At 41.0% G+C, this 16699-nt stretch overlaps 8 protein-coding genes across 10 annotated transcripts; 5 read left to right on the top strand and 3 right to left on the bottom strand.

The window, feature by feature from the left end:
• The first annotated feature begins 1780 nt into the window (after positions 1 to 1780).
• LOC1278470 (caspase Dronc) lies at positions 1781 to 3660 on the top strand. Its single transcript, XM_318061.5, has 4 exons — positions 1781 to 2012; positions 2088 to 2648; positions 2730 to 2953; positions 3031 to 3660. The coding sequence occupies exons 1-4, from the start codon at positions 1881 to 1883 to the stop codon at positions 3404 to 3406; spliced, it is 1293 nt and encodes a 430-aa protein (XP_318061.4). The 5' UTR covers positions 1781 to 1880; the 3' UTR covers positions 3407 to 3660.
• Positions 3661 to 5300: 1640 nt separating this feature from the next.
• Positions 5301 to 6659, top strand: LOC3289846 (vacuolar protein-sorting-associated protein 36). The gene is made up of 2 exons (XM_554602.3): positions 5301 to 5491; positions 5556 to 6659. The coding sequence occupies exons 1-2, from the start codon at positions 5396 to 5398 to the stop codon at positions 6648 to 6650; spliced, it is 1191 nt and encodes a 396-aa protein (XP_554602.2). The 5' UTR covers positions 5301 to 5395; the 3' UTR covers positions 6651 to 6659.
• LOC1278469 (F-box/WD repeat-containing protein 4) lies at positions 6618 to 7978 on the bottom strand. The gene is made up of 2 exons (XM_318060.5): positions 7167 to 7978; positions 6618 to 7093 (listed from the first exon to the last, which is right to left on the bottom strand). Exons 1-2 carry the CDS (start codon positions 7976 to 7978, stop codon positions 6673 to 6675), a joined length of 1233 nt encoding a protein of 410 aa, XP_318060.3. The 3' UTR covers positions 6618 to 6672.
• A 385-nt stretch (positions 7979 to 8363) lies between these two features.
• Positions 8364 to 8902, top strand: LOC11175770 (vacuolar ATPase assembly integral membrane protein VMA21 homolog). Its single transcript, XM_003435670.2, has 2 exons — positions 8364 to 8504; positions 8586 to 8902. The coding sequence occupies exons 1-2, from the start codon at positions 8463 to 8465 to the stop codon at positions 8856 to 8858; spliced, it is 315 nt and encodes a 104-aa protein (XP_003435718.1). The 5' UTR covers positions 8364 to 8462; the 3' UTR covers positions 8859 to 8902.
• Positions 8903 to 8985: 83 nt separating this feature from the next.
• On the top strand, positions 8986 to 10170 carry LOC1278468 (piRNA biogenesis protein EXD1). The gene is made up of 2 exons (XM_318059.5): positions 8986 to 9723; positions 9791 to 10170. The coding sequence occupies exons 1-2, from the start codon at positions 8986 to 8988 to the stop codon at positions 10079 to 10081; spliced, it is 1029 nt and encodes a 342-aa protein (XP_318059.4). The 3' UTR covers positions 10082 to 10170.
• A 125-nt stretch (positions 10171 to 10295) lies between these two features.
• On the bottom strand, positions 10296 to 12481 carry LOC1278467 (proteasomal ubiquitin receptor ADRM1 homolog). 2 transcript variants are annotated; one of them, XM_001689037.2, is made up of 3 exons: positions 12021 to 12481; positions 11351 to 11902; positions 10296 to 11279 (listed from the first exon to the last, which is right to left on the bottom strand). In XM_001689037.2, exons 2-3 carry the CDS (start codon positions 11896 to 11898, stop codon positions 10472 to 10474), a joined length of 1356 nt encoding a protein of 451 aa, XP_001689089.2. In that variant the 5' UTR covers positions 11899 to 11902; positions 12021 to 12481; the 3' UTR covers positions 10296 to 10471. The 2 variants fall into 2 exon arrangements, with proteins under 2 accessions (XP_001689089.2, XP_001689090.2); XM_001689038.2 differs by having other exon boundaries at positions 11351 to 11932; positions 12021 to 12477.
• A 39-nt stretch (positions 12482 to 12520) lies between these two features.
• LOC133392163 (uncharacterized) lies at positions 12521 to 14070 on the bottom strand. 2 transcript variants are annotated; one of them, XM_061651153.1, is made up of 3 exons: positions 13494 to 14070; positions 12680 to 13428; positions 12521 to 12619 (listed from the first exon to the last, which is right to left on the bottom strand). In XM_061651153.1, exons 1-3 carry the CDS (start codon positions 13606 to 13608, stop codon positions 12581 to 12583), a joined length of 903 nt encoding a protein of 300 aa, XP_061507137.1. In that variant the 5' UTR covers positions 13609 to 14070; the 3' UTR covers positions 12521 to 12580. The 2 variants fall into 2 exon arrangements, with proteins under 2 accessions (XP_061507137.1, XP_061507138.1); XM_061651154.1 differs by having other exon boundaries at positions 12680 to 14070.
• Positions 14071 to 15680: 1610 nt separating this feature from the next.
• On the top strand, positions 15681 to 16509 carry LOC1278466 (probable oligoribonuclease). The gene has a single exon (XM_318057.5). It carries the CDS (start codon positions 15757 to 15759, stop codon positions 16441 to 16443), a length of 687 nt encoding a protein of 228 aa, XP_318057.4. The 5' UTR covers positions 15681 to 15756; the 3' UTR covers positions 16444 to 16509.
• The last annotated feature ends 190 nt before the right edge of the window (positions 16510 to 16699 follow it).

The raw sequence follows: 16699 nt of genomic DNA on the forward strand, positions 1-16699 counted from the left end.
GTGATTTTTTTTTTCACACATCCACTAAACGACCACTAAACGACTCAAGTTCTCTACCTAAACGGAATATAGAAAGACTTCGTTTAGCAGACGGCAAACGACTCATGCATTCTAAAAATAGCAAAAAAGCTGGTGGCGCTCTCTGTTGGTGGGATACCCCAACCAGCTGAGCTTCATCGCTTGGAGGAGAGCTTTCTCATTTCCTCTGTACTGTTGTATGGTTTCGCATTGAAGTTATGCATCGCTAGAACTAGAACGGCGATACGATTGTTTAAATACTAAACTCCAACCGAAACCACCAGTACTGAAGCAAATGAGATTTGAGTAATGGTCGTTGGTGTTGATACCCACGTATCTGACCACACGACTATTCATATAGATTTTTGCTCGGAAAGTTAGATGGCTATATAGGTCATGATAAGATGAAACTTGTCGAAACACATTGCAAGAAAAGGATAGCAATATAACCCAAATAGCCAGCTCGTACTTTATAGCTGATTTAGGGCTGTTTAACGAAAAATCGTTCCTATGTCGTACTTTGTGGCTGATTAAGAGATAGACGGTACTTTACGGAACTATGGAGCTTTTTAACAGGCACATGGTACTCTTTGGAACTTTGCGGCTGATTAGCACTATGTGTAGGGTTCATGATGGAACTTGAAGGCTTGTTAAGAAAGGGTACTGAACTTGGTGGAACTTTATAGCTTTTTAATGCATGTCATCGGTACTAGCTGGCTCTTGTCAAAGTGTCAAAGACGGACGCCGGCAATAATCTCATTGCTGCTGCTCAAGTAAGATAAGTTAATTGAAGAATGAATATTGAGTGAAGTGATTGTGAATGATCAGTAAATTGTGTACAATTTTGTGTAATTCATCAATACAAAGGATTTAAAAATATACATATGTGTTTAAACGAAACAAATCTTGTTGTTTATTTCATCGATGACGCTTGCTTGAAAATAAAACACAAAGAAAAATAATCCCTGGCACCGTGGCATCAGGAAGCTGCTTAGGCGCTGTTTGAAAGACCCACATAGAACTTTGATGCTGTTTATCTACTGCAAAAGGCGAATTAGAGCAGCGATCTTTAGCGTGCCAAAATGAGCTGCTTAAGCAATTCTGGCTATTTGGGAATGATGAGTTGTAATACGCCATCTATTGTTCAAACCAATGAAGCTGTGGAGCTTTCATTTTTTTCTATGGATTTTCAATTTTCCAGTCGTTTAAGCTTAATCTGTGGCGCTTGGGTAGTAGGTGGGGAATCGAAGTTCAACCAGTAGGTGCCATGGGAGTGACAAAAAATTTGTTCAAAACGTGAGCTTTGTTACTTTTTTGAGCTTTTATCAAATTTTCGTAGCCGGGAGCAGCCAGGAAATAAAGTTGACGAAAGTTGACAAAATTTGACGTTTGCGAAAAATTGTAAATAAACAGCTATTTGTCGCAGTTGTGTCCCATTGCTATGATAATATTGCTAAAATGCATGTTTCTAATTGATTAATGTACCTATTTAGTACTTCCTAAACAAAATATCGATGATATTCGGATGTTTGAGCTGTTTTCGTTCTTGTGTATATTTTTGGTGCAGCCACGAGCAAAGCTCTTTTTTGCAGTTGACAAGCAATTTTGATAAAATTGAAATATTTTTCAACATTTTGCCACCTCCATGGCCACGCGTTAAGTGAGTTCGGACTGTAATCCATTAATACCTGACTACACATCGTAGTGTACATTGTATTATATACATCTTGGCTACGGCGATGGCCTAAGCGTTCCCAGTGTGCCTTTGTTGATGTTTATGGAATAGTTCCCTATGAGAAAGCAACAAGGACGCAGCAAACATTTTGTGCCTAAAAAATAAAAGTTTGATACGACTGTACACGATGAATAATAAAGATCGTTTCTTAATTACCCATAATGTAGAAAAGCTTGTGAATTACACGAACTACAAGCAATTAAGTTTTGAATGTATACAACAAAAGATGCTATCGCCGACGATGGTATCGCGTATCGAGGTAAGCCATTTCTACAAGTAACACCTGTTCTGTTGTATCTTGTTTAATTACCATTGGAGTTTGTTTTTCTATCAGGGTATTGCTCAGGATGAAGTTACGCGACATAAAAAACTATTTGAAAAAATTACCAAACGCGGCCCAAAAGCATTTGACACGCTGCTGGCTATATGCCAGCAAGCTTTTCCTACAGCTTACTTGATTCTGAAGCCCAACTCCAACGACAATCAAATGCATTCAACTCACAATCCTCAGCGTGTACGATCTGTGAGCTGCAATGTGGCACCAAAAGTGTACTCCCTTCGCAGTCCTGGCGATGTAGATGATGGTAAAAACAACAACTTTGCTTCGAACGCGCTGGTCGAAGAAAGCAAATGCATTTTGCAAGTCTATCCAGACATACTGCCAACTACGTTCTCCGTTAAGCTCTCTACAAGGCCAGCGGAAACACATCCAAAAGTACCGGCTTACCCAATGAAAGGGCGTAATCGTGGTGTGGCGTTTATTGTAAACGTCATTACGTTTTTGAAAAAAGTTCATCCTACGCGAAACGGAGCAGATATTGATGGGAGGAATTTGATTTCCGTCTTCCAGCAGCTGGGATTTGTGGTTTTTTACTACGAGGATATCACGATGGGCGTAAGTACTATTTTCGTTTTAATTTATAGTGGGCCGATGTATACATACATACACAAACAAATGCCGTGCTTGTATTTTTAGGATTTGAAAGAGCTGTTGGCACAGTTGAAGGAATCCGAACATTTGTCCTGCGATTGCTTTGCCTTCTACATTCTATCCCATGGTGACCATCGGAAAGGCAGCGATTACATCTTTTTGCACGATAATTCGTTACTGCGTGTGGAGGATCTGTTGACCGAATTTAATTCAGTCAATTGCAAAAGATTGGTCCACAAACCGAAATTATTTTTCATTTCAATTTGCCGGTGAGAAAGTTGTTCACTTGAAATGAACTAATTTTAGATTGCAGCTATTATTTATTAAATATTATTCTTACTTGCAGTGGTGTGCAATCCGATCTAGGAGCGTACCGCTTATCTACGAACACCGAGCGCGATGGAATGATTGATCCGGGGAAACCTTTGCCATCAAATATTGCCACCTACTGTGACATGCTTGTGTGCTATGCAACCGTTCCAGGCTTTGCGGCACATCGAGATACAAATACAGGGTCGTGGTTTGTAGAAAGTATGTGCAAAATATGGTCCGAACATGCACATGATACTGATGTTGAAATCCTAATGAAACTCGTTGGTGAATATGCTTCATCTTATCGTACTGAACATTCTGCTTTGCAAACAATCTGCACCGAACAGAGAGGATTTTTCAAACAGCTATTTTTAAATCCTGGGTATTATGAAAATCCAGTCGAACTGTGACTCAATTTAACATTCGAACACATCTATTTAAACAGTTTATTAATCAAATATTATATTCACTTATCTCAGTAAAATTACTTCTTTTTGATGGTGTACAGTGCCTTAGAACTATAATTAATACAATTTATACACGAATCGGGAAATAAGTTGCCGGCCTTGGTATGATATAGTAAGCTTACAATGATGTTTTTTTTTAAAATATTATACCGTTTTTAACTATCTTTCTACGATAAATAAAGACAATAACTACAAAAGTATTTTTTTTTATTCATACACTAGCACGACAAGCAAAAATAGATATATTTTTTTATTTTTATGTGATGTCCGCTCATAAATGTGAGAGTTTTGATGCTTGGAATCTATTCATTACCTGTTGCATTTGCCTATTCAAGAAGTGTAGTTTTGGTAGTGTTGTTTAAGAATTGTTTTGGCCCTGTAACCAATTATACTTCTTCTGAACCACATTACATACAAAAATGTTTTTCTCATACCGAACAAATCACTAGAACGGATAAACTCGATATGCGAGAGTCTCCTATATCTTCCTTTTTTATTTGTTTTTTCTGAGTCACATGTAAAGAAAATGGAATGATGTGAAAAATGTCTATAAACTCAAAAATTAGTTCATATCCACGCAAACTAACGAAATAATAATAACAAAAATACATTTCGGAAGGTCTTATCCACCCGTAGTTAAGTCCGAAGGTGGCAATAAACAGGGCCGAAGCCGTTCCTTCTTAATAAAAAAAATGCATGATAAGATAATTTAAAATAAAATTTAAAAAATAATGAGAGTCTTCAAAGATTCGAGACACGCGCGCGTATAGTGGACTTTGGGGTTTAGACCCACTGATTGTAAGATGATAGGACTTAGCGGCACCTTTCCGGATTCATTAGTGGGTCGAAAACACTCAATCATCCACTCGAGTGTTATGTAGAAATTTTTATTTTCATTTTTTATACCTAAATATCTTTAAGATAATTTCGTCCTTCTCGAACCTTTCCCAAATAGCCAGAATTGCTTAAGCAGCTCATTTTGGCACGCTAAAGATCGCTGCTCTAATTCGCCTTTTGCAGTAGATAAACAGCATCAAAGTTCTATGTGGGTCTTTCAAACAGCGCCTAAGCAGCTTCCTTATGGCACGATGCCAGGGATTATTTTTCTTTGTGTTTTATTTTCAAGCAAGCGTCATCGATGAAATAAACAACAAGATTTGTTTCGTTTAAACACATATGTATATTTTTAAATCCTTTGTATTGATGAATTACACAAAATTTTACACAATTTACTGATAATTCACAATCACTTCACTCAATATTCATTCTTCAATTAACGAATCTAACTTGTGCAGCAGCAATGAGATTATTGCCGGGGTCCGTCTTTGACACTTTGACAAGAGCCACCTTGTACCGATGTCATGCATTAAAAAGCTATAAATTTCCACCAAGTTCAGTACCCTTTCTTAACAAGCCTTCAAGTTCCATCATGAACCCTACACATAGTGCTAATCAGCTGCAAAGTTCCAAAGAGTACCATGTGCCTGTTAAAAAGCTCCATAGTTCCGCAAAGTACCGTCTATCTCTTAATCAGCCACAAAGTACGACATCGGAACGATTTTTCGTTAAACAGCCCTAAATCAGCTATTAAGTACGAGCTGGCTATTTGGGTTGAAGGGGAAAGTGGAGGGACCATCATCATCATCATCATCATCATCATCATCATCATCATCATACGAAATGTGCATTTAAGGTCGATTTCTGCGGTCATGTGTTTTTTTCTGGTATAGCCCGTACCTGTAGATTTAAAGTCGTCACAAATGCATTTGTCCCATTTCTTTTGCCATAAACTGTATGTCATTCATGCGCATAACGTTACTGAAGGGATGCACAATGTAAACAAACAAGTATGTTATCGTTCCATTCTGTAGCAAATGCACATACAGTGTGCCTTTTGGAAAAGCGATACATCTATTCTGTACAGAGCTGAAAATGAATCGTTTTGAATACTGCCAGGCACGACTCTTCGAGAACGAATCGTTTGTGGCAAAGGATCGCAACATTAAGCTGTATGACGGTGATGAAAAGGTAGCAATTTCCCATTTGGTAAGCGAACTATGTAAAATGCTATTTGATGTTTACTTAATTCCAGACCAACTATGAAGACGGCGAAGTTGTTCTGACTAGCCATCGTTTGCTGTGGGGACGTAACGGAGAAATCGCAAGGGGAGGCAGCTGCTTGGCATTGAAACTGAAATATGTTCTGTCTGTGGATGAAGAGGAAGCAAGTTCGATGTTGTTTGGACGGAAGAAACGCATAATTCTACGCCTAGGCAGCTTAGCGTCGGATAAAATGCCTGGGCCCATGGATCATAGCTGTTCAACTTTTGTGAAACTATCTGGCCGCAATGGTGTGGAGGTGGCTTTTGTTCAGGCACTTCACTCAACTTTATCCGCCCGTATCTGGATTGTGTCGGATGATGGGGAGCAGGCCCAGTCGAGCCAGTCCGACGCATCGGCTGCTGGACCCAGCGCAGACGCAAGCCGCCGCCAGTTGCGTATTGGCATAGTTGGCATTGAGCGGAATTTAGCCGAAAAGCAAAAGCAAACAGATGCCAATATCAACATGGCCTTCAAAGACCTTGGTCGACTAATGGCTATGGCGAAAGATATGGTGGCCATTACGAACGTTGTCAGTGCAAAAATACGCGAACGCCAGGGTGAAATATCGGAGGACGAAACGGTTCGTTTTAAATCGTATTTATTGAGCCTCGGCATTGACGATCCAGTCACGCGAGATGGCACACGCAGCAATTCGGAATATTTCCTAAAACTTTCGAGACAGCTTTGCGAGATGTTGCTCGATCCCATCACCGAGGCTGGAGGAATGATGTCGCTAGCTGACGTTTACTGTCGTGTTAATAGGGCCCGTGGACTGGAACTGCTATCACCCGAAGACTTGCTAGAAGCGTGTCGGCTGCTCACGGGCCCTATCAAGCTTCGCGAATTTCCCAGCGGTGCCATTGTACTGCAGCTTGAATCGCACGACGATGCGCTGATATCGCAGCGCACGCTGGAACTGGTGGAGCAGAATGTGTCCATGAGCCCGGACGAGCTGGCGCGTCTTGAATGTATTTCGCTGTTATTAGCACGCGAGCGACTACTAACCGCAGAAGGCTTTGGTCAGCTTTGCCGCGACGAGTCGGTCGAAGGATTGCGGTTCTATACAAATAAATTTATTCATTGACCAACGCAAGCAACTGTTGCAGCTATATCGAAGCATAGTCCTTTGTGGCAGCCCAATCGGCGTCGAAATTAAGTATCCGCAAGTTATGGTCGGTTACAACAAACATTTGGCTGCAGTCAGCGGCAATCCGATAGACGGGAGAAAAGTTGCTATTCTTCTTCAAAGGGAAGTACATCTGAACACAGCGGTTTGGCGCTCGCAAATCGTACAGGTTGGTCCGGTAGTGGTACTTCATTCCACAGTGTACGGCATACGTCCCATTGTAGGAGAGACAGTATACTGATGCATTGTAAGGATCTGTCCAACATGCCTCATCGTTCCCAGTGCGCACATCGACTAGGCGCATGGTGGTATCAAAATTGCCGCAAAGAATACAGTGCTCGTCCTTCCAGAGCACATCGTACACAGCCGTGGAAGGTGAATTCAACTGCTGAATGGTGCAGCTGCAACGATTGTACGTAATTGTATACAGATTAATACAGTTTCATTCCCCACAGGCGGAACTGTGTTACGTACCTGTACAAATCTATCAATTGAAGTGCGCGCTTCTTGCTGCAATGAAATTTGCCTACCGCCAGTAGATTGTTGTTCAACTTTATTGTTTCATATGCGTTAGGGTAAACGTGGGAATGTTCAAACACATCACCATCATACAGCAGTTCGCGATCCGGCGGAGAATAGTTGAACACGTACGTTGATTCGTTTTTCGTTGTCACTGCATAGACATCTTTGTTAAAATCGACCGCCTTGATAATATCGTTTGTTATCGTTTGCAAATGCTGTTGGCCTGAGCCATGTTCGTAGAGTAAAATTTTCCCATCCATACGACCGGCGAAGAATCGATTGTTCTTTTTGGCCAGACTCGTGATATCTGAATCTCCTACCGAGCCAACCATCCAAGCGATTCTGGTATCGATCATGTGTACGCTTTTCGTCCTTCGGTGGGCTTGCAGACGACCGCCGTGTGTCATGTAAAGACAGTCCTTATCGATTGCTAGTTGCGATATGTACATCACGTTATGATGAAAGTAAGACCGCTCCTCGTACCTTCCATAGCGCCAATTTTCGTCCAACTTGACTCGTTTTCGTCGGGTATAGTGGTAGGGACTTAAGGCTGCTCCATGATCCGAACCGGTCACCAAGGCGTGCTTGCATTTTTTGGGAAAGACCACTCTCTGAATTATGTGCTGGAATTTTTTGCAAACCAAAACGCAACGATCCAAGTCTCCCACATTCAGAAACAGAAACACATGCGCCAAAGAGTATTCATCTAAATCGCAGAGCTGCTTGTTTGAAGCCAAGGTATTTGTTTCGCCTTGGTTCCGCATCAGGAACGGGTTCGAGAGAGTTTCGATGCAATGCACTTGCAGATCAGCACTTTAAAATTTTGTTTGTTTACTTCCGTTGACCTGTCATTGGGCTAGCTTTGGGGCTATACACACACGCCGTACTGATTTAATGCTATCTTCCCAGTGTACAGATGATTTGCTTCATCGCATCCAGCAACGGTCATTGAACAGGATTTGTCATAAATGAACGTAAGCACGTTAGGCATTAATTAAGTACGTAGAGCACATGTTTCGTTCGATTTAGAAACCTAAAGATGAGATAAAATAAATTAAGTGATTTGAGAGCAGAAGTTGCAGCTGACAATTGCAGTGCGCAAACGTCCATAGCTTTTGGTCACGAGTACTTGTCAAGTTTACATTGTTTCAGCCTTCTTTCGGTGTATTGTGTTTTTCCGTGTAAAATTAACCCCAAACCTGGAGGATAGACTGAAACGGTATAAACTACTACGCCTACTGCACAGTGATGTCCAAGTCCAAGCAGAACAGAAACACCATCTCGAAAGCGGTAAGAAGAAACAGAAGCAATCCCTGTGGTTCTACCCGTGGCCGCCTACTGACTATTCAATGTGACTTTTTCTTACAACAGGAGCAGCGCGCCGAATATCGTACGTTCAAGACCGTATTCCTGTACTGCATCTTGATTATAGCGCTTCCCGTGCTGACCTTTTTCACGTCAAAACATTGGATTTTTGATCAGCTACTCCAGCTATCCAGTGTATCGAGCAACATCTATTCAGCGGTGAGCGCTGTGGTTGCGCTGCACGGTGCATTGTTTCTTTTCATATACAAGGCGTACTTTGCGGTCAGCAACGAGTCTGTCGACGGTCGCGGGGACAAAGTTGCCCAGAAAGAAGATTAAATAGTTCGTATATGGTGCGCCGAATACTGTAGCCATTCCAAAGATCCCAGTCTGTCTGTGTTTGTGTTTTTAAGAAAATCGGCTGAAGGTGGAGCAATTGAAAACACAGAAAGAAAACGGCACAATCATGAACAAGATTGACTTGGTACTTGGACAGACCGTTTTGCTGGAACTGGAGGAAGAATGTTTACTCGGCGAGCTGTTGCACGTAGGTTCTGATCGATCGTTCATCCGCTTATCGAACGTGCGCGACATGCTCACGAAGGAGTCTTATGGCATTCAAACGTACTATAATTCGGAAATAAGGAACATCCAGGTTATCTCTGCCGATAAGGGAAACACTCAAGCTGGTCCCTCGGCAAACGCTCGAGACAACCCCAAACAATTCACAAAACTACTTACACTGGAAAATTTACAGGAGACGCTGGAGCAGATAAATAACTACATTTTCATACACCAAACGGATGTTAAATATCACGATTCGATTCGATATCTCAAAACTCAGCGCCATTTGGGTATTGCAATGGAAAGCATCGAGCATGGGAGGCACTCTATCTCGCCATCACTGTTGTCCATAGCAACTCATGATTCGATCTACATCTTTGACATCAAATGGATGAAGATAACGGATGAAATGCGTGATCTGCTGTCTAACGATCGATACAGGCGCGTTTTACACAATGGGCGGCTAGTGAAAGACGTCCTTCAGCATAAGTTTGGTGTAGAGCTGGGGAAGTGTTTCGACGTAATGGTTGCCCACATTGCAATCGGTAAAACGGAGGGAAAGATTGTAGAAGAAGGAGTTTCTTTGCAAGCATGCGTGCAAAGTTACTTAAAACTGCCGGACAAGTTTTTTGATATGAATGTAAGTAGAAATTGTATTTTTAGCTTTTTGGAACCTGCAACTGCAACGACAATGTCTATGTTCACAGGCCAATTTTGATGAGCGCCCGGTGAGCGACACGACGAAGCGAGAAGCAGCGAAGCATGTTGTATTTTTGCTACCGCTACAGGACCTGTTCATCCACGAAATCATGCTGGAACCATTTTACAGTAGCTGTAGCAATTATTTGCAAAGCTTGTCCCGCAATCCGGATTTCATCAGCAGCTTGACCGATTTGCGAAACAAGAACGGTGAAGCAATCGAGGCGGTAGCTCCTGTAAACTTGGGAATTGATGTGGAGTTGCTGGATATACCAGAACAGGAGTCGAACCGCAGCTAATCACACGGGTCATTTTACGATTGAATGAATTACAAAGTAGAATTTGCTATGGGTAATAATAAAAACAGGCGCAACGGACTATGTAAAAATTTATGAGTATTATATCAGCTGTACATGATATCACAAATAAATTGCTTCGATAGATTATACAATCTGAAATTACCTTCCTTTCTTTTCCAGTTTTTTCCGATAAGTGATAAGAAAAAAGATAACCTTTTACTTCATAAACCCTTTTATTTGTGATTACGAGTGGGAAATAGCCGAGGCAGAAATATTAAAAAACATGAAAAAGACAAAAAGAGGCACATACTCTTACTAAAGCCTCTTGCAATTGGGTTATGTGGTGCTGAAGCCCTGATTGTGTTGTAGAAGTTTAGTGAATTTCGTATTCTATCCGGCCATCTCATCATCCTGGTCTTTATTTTGTGTTTTGCCGTGGCCGTTCTCCTCCTTGGCCACTTCGGATGGCTTTGGCTGGTCAGTGCTGGTAGAAGAACCAGCAGACTGCTTGTTTGTTGCGCCTGAAGCTTCTGAAGCCGGTGATTTTTCGCTATTTTCCAACGCCTTCACGAATTGTTCCAGGTCCCCTGCATTCGCCGCAGCGACAGCGTCGGCGTTGAGTTGAAACTGGGAAACTACTGGGCCAAGCTGACCAGACTGCAGTGCGTTAGAGAACATCGACAGTGCTTGCTGAAATTGGGGAGACGAGATGGTTTCCTTCAGCTGCTCTTTTTTGTTCTCATCACCTTCCAGCTGAGGTAGGTGTGCAACTAGCGCATCCACTTTCTCTTGGTCGGAAATAATCGAAGCCAACGTTTGTGAATTGACGGCAGATGCTAGATCGATATTGCGCCTCTGTCCGGATCCATCCACACCGGTTGCGCTAATGCCAGAAAGATAGTTTTGCAAATCGGACAGTAATATTCTTGTACCTCCGTCAGCAGTGCCCGCGCTGCCAGCATTTCGCCCGACAGGTGTGCTTATCGGCGAACCAGTGGAAGCTCCGGACGCGGAGTTAGTTTTAGTGGTTCCACTTGTTTTCTTCGGTGCACGGGGCGTAGATGGTGCATTGACTGCGGCGCTTGGAGTGGTAGTGCTGCCACCGTTGCCATTATTGCTGGTCGCCAAGCTGCTACTGCTTCGATTCGACGGGGTAGCAGCGCTGGTTCGGCTGCTAGAATTTCCGGAATTGGAGCGGCTTGAATGGAGAAAATATTAGGTCTCACCAAGCTGCATCGCAGGATTATGTTTACTTGTTTTACTACTTACGTCATAGACCCGAGCAGGCTGCTCAATCCGCCCATCTGCCCAACACCGCCGAATAATTGCATGATTTGCTGTTGCGACATATTGTTCAACATGTACTGCAAGTCACCATTATCATTGCCACCGTTTCTGCCACCGGAACCGATGCTATTCCCAGACGGTGGATTGTTGATCACTTCATTAATGCGACGGCACCACTCATCATCACGATCCGTCTTCGGTTCCTGCATCCAGAAGAATAATCTTCGGCTGGAAGACTTGAACTTCAACACATACACTCTGCCATTCTTTACGTAATCGATCTTCTTAAACTCGCAATCGTCCGGGAACAAAATGAGATCATCCTCGACCGTTCCGGAGGTACGATCCTTCCAGCAAAAGTGTATTAATCCATCTTCCGCTTGATACACGTACACCAGCCCCTTTCGGTTGTCCGGGTGGACCATCTTGTTTACCATGTTCATGCGCCCGGCACGAAATTCGACCAGATGTCGATTCCCACCGGAACTTCCACCCAGCGCGCTGCTGCTACCAAATATAGGTCCACTCATATTGCTAATTTTACGGAAAAAAGTGAATGGTAAACTAGGTCGGTATTATAAGATGACTTTGCTTTACTTTTGGGTGAACTCCGCCTGCCAGGGGGGCAATCAAAACAGAATTAGTAACATACCTCAGATTACGCGTACTTCAAAGTAGGAATTATATTTGCTGAATGTTTAGCACTAGCCCAATGATGAACGATTCCAAATGCAGTGAATGTGTTGCAGTTTCGATCTTTATCTTCAATACTGGTGCAATCTGATCAAAGGAACCTTCGTTGCCTTTTTCTATGGCGTGACAGAGCGTATTTCCGAGCGACAGTTGACGACACGCTTCAGAAACGCTTCATACATTGGGCGCTTCGCCATCAGATTCATTAGCAAAAATCATTAGGAAAAAATTGCAAAATACAAACTATCAATCTCTACCCAAAAAGGTCTCTTCAAAGAAAGCCAATTTTAGTTTCCAAAACGTTCTGTTTCGTAGAATGAGAGCGATTTTGTATTAATGAAGTGTTTTGATGGTGGAGCTACGTTTGCTTGGTTACGTTTTTCTCGGTTAGATTTTCTTGCAACAAATAAAATGGACGAAATGACAAAGGGCCCTCCAAATTCGGCAGATAAAAACAAGTGCGTTATTAAAATAGTTTGCAGTTTTTATTGCTTATGACTTCTCAACTCGGGCGGTATATTATTCAAATTTTTTCACAAAAGATTTGGTGAGCTCTAGCTGCAATATAAATTAAATTTAGTAAATTATTACTCTATCTCATTTGGAAATAACAGTTACCTGTTTCTTTGTTTGTCCGTACCAAGGCATAAGCTTGAATAAATGGACACGTTGTTTCAGGGATTCATTTTTCCTGCGTAGCTGCTTTTTAAGCTCCAGTCTATCGCACAGCGTTTGTTTGTAGATAGAGAAGTCACCTTTTACTCCAGAAACGTCCTGCATTACAGACAGTATTAGGTTTTGTGAGTTAAACAACTTTTCTCGCACGTGAGTGGCACGTGCTACATCGTTTTCAAACTGTTGCCGCGAATTGTTCATCCGTTTGTGTGTCTCCTCGAGTTTTTCTCCGATGCGGTTAACTTCCGCTTTCAGCTCGTAGTACTGCTCCAGGCTAACATCCTGCATTTGTTTGTCGAGCTGATAGTTTTGCATATCATTTCGTTTTAATCGCTTCATGACTACGAAAAGCCGCTTTCGTTCATTTGATAAATTTGTTCGAGCCTTATCGATTAGCTGCACAAGTTTGGTAATATCTATAGCACCAATGCAATCGTCAAAAAAGGACATTCCTAGTTGAGTAATCTTCTCGTCGTTAGCAGCGAGTTTAGCTACACGCAAGGACACGATTTTGGAGATGTACGATGCGATGTGCAATTGAAATTCAGTAACTTTGTTCTGATGTTTCTCTGTACTTTCATTTTGTTTTGAAACGGGTTTTACCGACGCTACAGATTCAATAGCAGCAGCTTCCGTTTGTTGATTTTTTTCATCTATAGTTTCTAGCGGATCATGAAGGGAATTGTTGTCTTCTAGAAATGAGATACGATAACAAATTAGTATGAAAAGCCACCAACGAAAAGTACATACTTATTACTGTTTTCATCACCAACAAGTTGAATAGGAATCGTTTTGCTAGATTTCCTCCTTAGGTTGGTTTCGAATGCAATATGTAAGTCATTCAGTATGGTTTTCTTTTTCACAATGGGCATTTTTCGTATTAATCTAGGAAGAATGTCAGTACTTCTTGAATTCGAAAGAACACTCTTAAAACATCAGCTTGCTATTAAAACATTTCAAGGCAAATCGGTGAATACATGATTTGGTCTGCATAGTGTGTATACTATGGTAGCATACTTAGTCGTGTCTTTGGCAGCTGAAAAAATATCACAATCCACGCAACCGGGCTATCCGGGTAGCCAGCGACTTTGAAGATATTTGAATGCGTAATCCAGTATCTATGCGATACTGGGATGAAAAGTAAATCAACTACCCAAGCGCCACAGATTATGCTTAAACGACTGGAAAATTGAATATCCATAGAAAAAAATGAAAGCTCCACAGCTTCATTGGTTTGATCAATAGATGGCGTATTACAACTCATCATTATATTGCTATCCTTTTCTTGCAATGTGTTTCGACAAGTTTCATCTTATCATGACCTATCCCAAATAGCCAGAATTGCTTAATCAGCTCATTTTGGTACGCTAAAGATCGCTGCTTGAACTCGCCTTTTGCAGTAGATAAACAGCATCAAAGTTCTATGTGGGTCTTTCAAACAGCGCCTAAGCAGCTTCCTTATGCCACGGTGCCAGGGATTATTTTTCTTTGTGTTTTATTTTCAAGCAAGCGTCATCGATGAAATAAACAACAAGATTTTTTTCGTTTAAACACATGTGTATATTTTTAATTTCTTTGTATTGATGAATTACACACAAATTTACACAATTTACTGATAATTCACAATCACTTCACTCAATATTCGTTCTTCAATGAACGAATCTAACTTGTGCAGCAGCAATGAGATGATTGCCGGCGTCAGTCTTTGGCACTTTGACAAGAGCCACCTAGTACCGATGACATGCATTAAAAAGCTATAAAGTTCCACCAAGTTCAGTACCCTTTCTTAACAAGCCTTCAAGTTCCATCATGAACCCTACACATAGTGCTAATCAGCCGCAAAGTTTCAAAGAGTGCCATGTGCCTGTTAAAAAGCTCCATAGTTCCACAAAGTACCGTCTATCTCTTAATCAGCCACAAACTACGACATCGGAACGATTTTTCGTTAAACAGCCCCAAATCAGCTATAAAGTACGAGCTGGCTATTTGGGATATAGCCATCTAACTTTCCGAGCAAAAATCTATATGAATGGTCGTATGGTCAGATACGTGGGTATCAACACCAACGACCATTACTCAAATATTTCAAATCAAATCATTCGTTGCTTCCCATTTTTTTGTTTTTATTCATCAATATCATAAAATTCATTTCGCTCTATAGACTTTGATAGAAAAAATCTACTCGGAAGCAAATCGTAAATGAGCATGCCGAATTACGATTTTACGAATGGCATCTATCTGTCAAACACTGTTAGAAGGATAGATTCCAAAATCGAATGACAGTATTTTCCGCCGTCTACTAAGGCCTTAATAAGGCCTTCTATGTGATAGGGCAAGGTGGATTAAAGAGATCAGGTGGTGGAATCTAGACAATTTTGAGAATTCGTCACTTGACGTAAGGTCCCCAAGATTCAAACTTTGTTTACATTTATTTAATTTGATGATATAATTTATCCACCACATTTTTTAGATTAAATAATCTTTAACAATATGGTTTGGGCTTTGCAAGTTCATATTTAACATTAAAGCATAGACTGAAGTGTGTTATTTCGTGTTATTACGTGAATTTATTGTATGAATCATTGTGTTTTCGACATGTTTGAGGATAAAAACTAAGAAATCATCTATATTTCCTATTTTAACATTTATTCCTCTTTATCTACGAGACACATGGACAATTTAAGTGAGGTTCAAACTATCAAATCTTTTGTTATTATTCCTCATTTTTTCGATAAAATCAATAGACATACAAAAATGCACGTAGTAAAAAAGAAATCTGTTCTATTTGCTATGCTTTGTGTGCGGAAACCAATGATTAACGGTTTTAAAATGACGTAAAGTCCCTCAACTATGGCGACCCCTCAAAGGCCCTTTTCCACCACCTGGTATTTTTAATCCACCTTGGTGATAGGGTTGAGTTACCGCGTATCTCGGGGACTACTTGTACTTCCTTTTTGGAAATGTAAACAAACAAATAGCAAACTTCTGAAAACACGTGAACTAATCAACAATACAGTTCAATGCCGGTGTTGCTTAGTAGTTTGCTTAAGTTTAGTAAAAATAGTCGAGTAACAAGTTGTTACAAATTGTGGCATACGTTGTCCGCTGTATCCAAAGCAAATAGGAGCACCATGTCCGAAACTTCAGTTCAAAATTTAGTGTGGATAGACTTGGAAATGACGGGGCTGGATGTGGAAAAGGATCGAATTTTAGAGATCGCTTGCATTGTAACCGACAGCAAATTAAACATTATTGCAAAAGGACCAAACATAATCATAAATGAGCCTGATGTTGTTCTGGCAGGAATGAACAGCTGGTGCAAGGATCATCATTCAAAATCGGGATTGATAGAAGCTGTGAAGAAATCTACCTACAGTGTAGACCAGGCGGAAAGGGATGTATTGGATTTTGTTAAAAAATACTGTCCTGAGCGAAAGTGCCCGATGGCAGGAAATAGCATTTATATGGACCGCCTGTTCATTATGAAATATATGCCGACATTGAATGAATATCTTCATTATCGTGTGATAGATGTAAGCACGGTGAAGGAATTATGCAAACGATGGAATCAAAACGTCTATAACTCTTCGCCACCGAAAAAGCTTGCCCATCGTGCTTTGGATGACATCGAAGAAAGCATTAACGAGATGAAATATTACAAGAGCATGTTTTTCAACTCAGTTGAAACTAAAATTGATCGCGACTAGGAACCAGAGATTTGTAAATACATATATCGCTCTAAAACTTTCAGTTAATTGTGTGGTACTAGAAAATGTGGTGAGAATAAAAGTCTATTTTTTTAAACATCCGATTTTTTTTTCTTAGATTTGCAGTCCTTTTCCCAAACTCGATCGTAGAGTGTGGACGACGGCGAACGAATTTGTGGGCCACGCGAAGGATAACTCAACCCCTCTCGGATATCTTTTCGTTCGTTAGACACCAATAATGATCCCTTTAGTTGCT

Source organism: Anopheles gambiae, chromosome 2, assembly GCF_943734735.2.
Source record: "Anopheles gambiae chromosome 2, idAnoGambNW_F1_1, whole genome shotgun sequence".
Classification (NCBI taxonomy): Eukaryota; Metazoa; Arthropoda; class Insecta; order Diptera; family Culicidae; genus Anopheles; species Anopheles gambiae.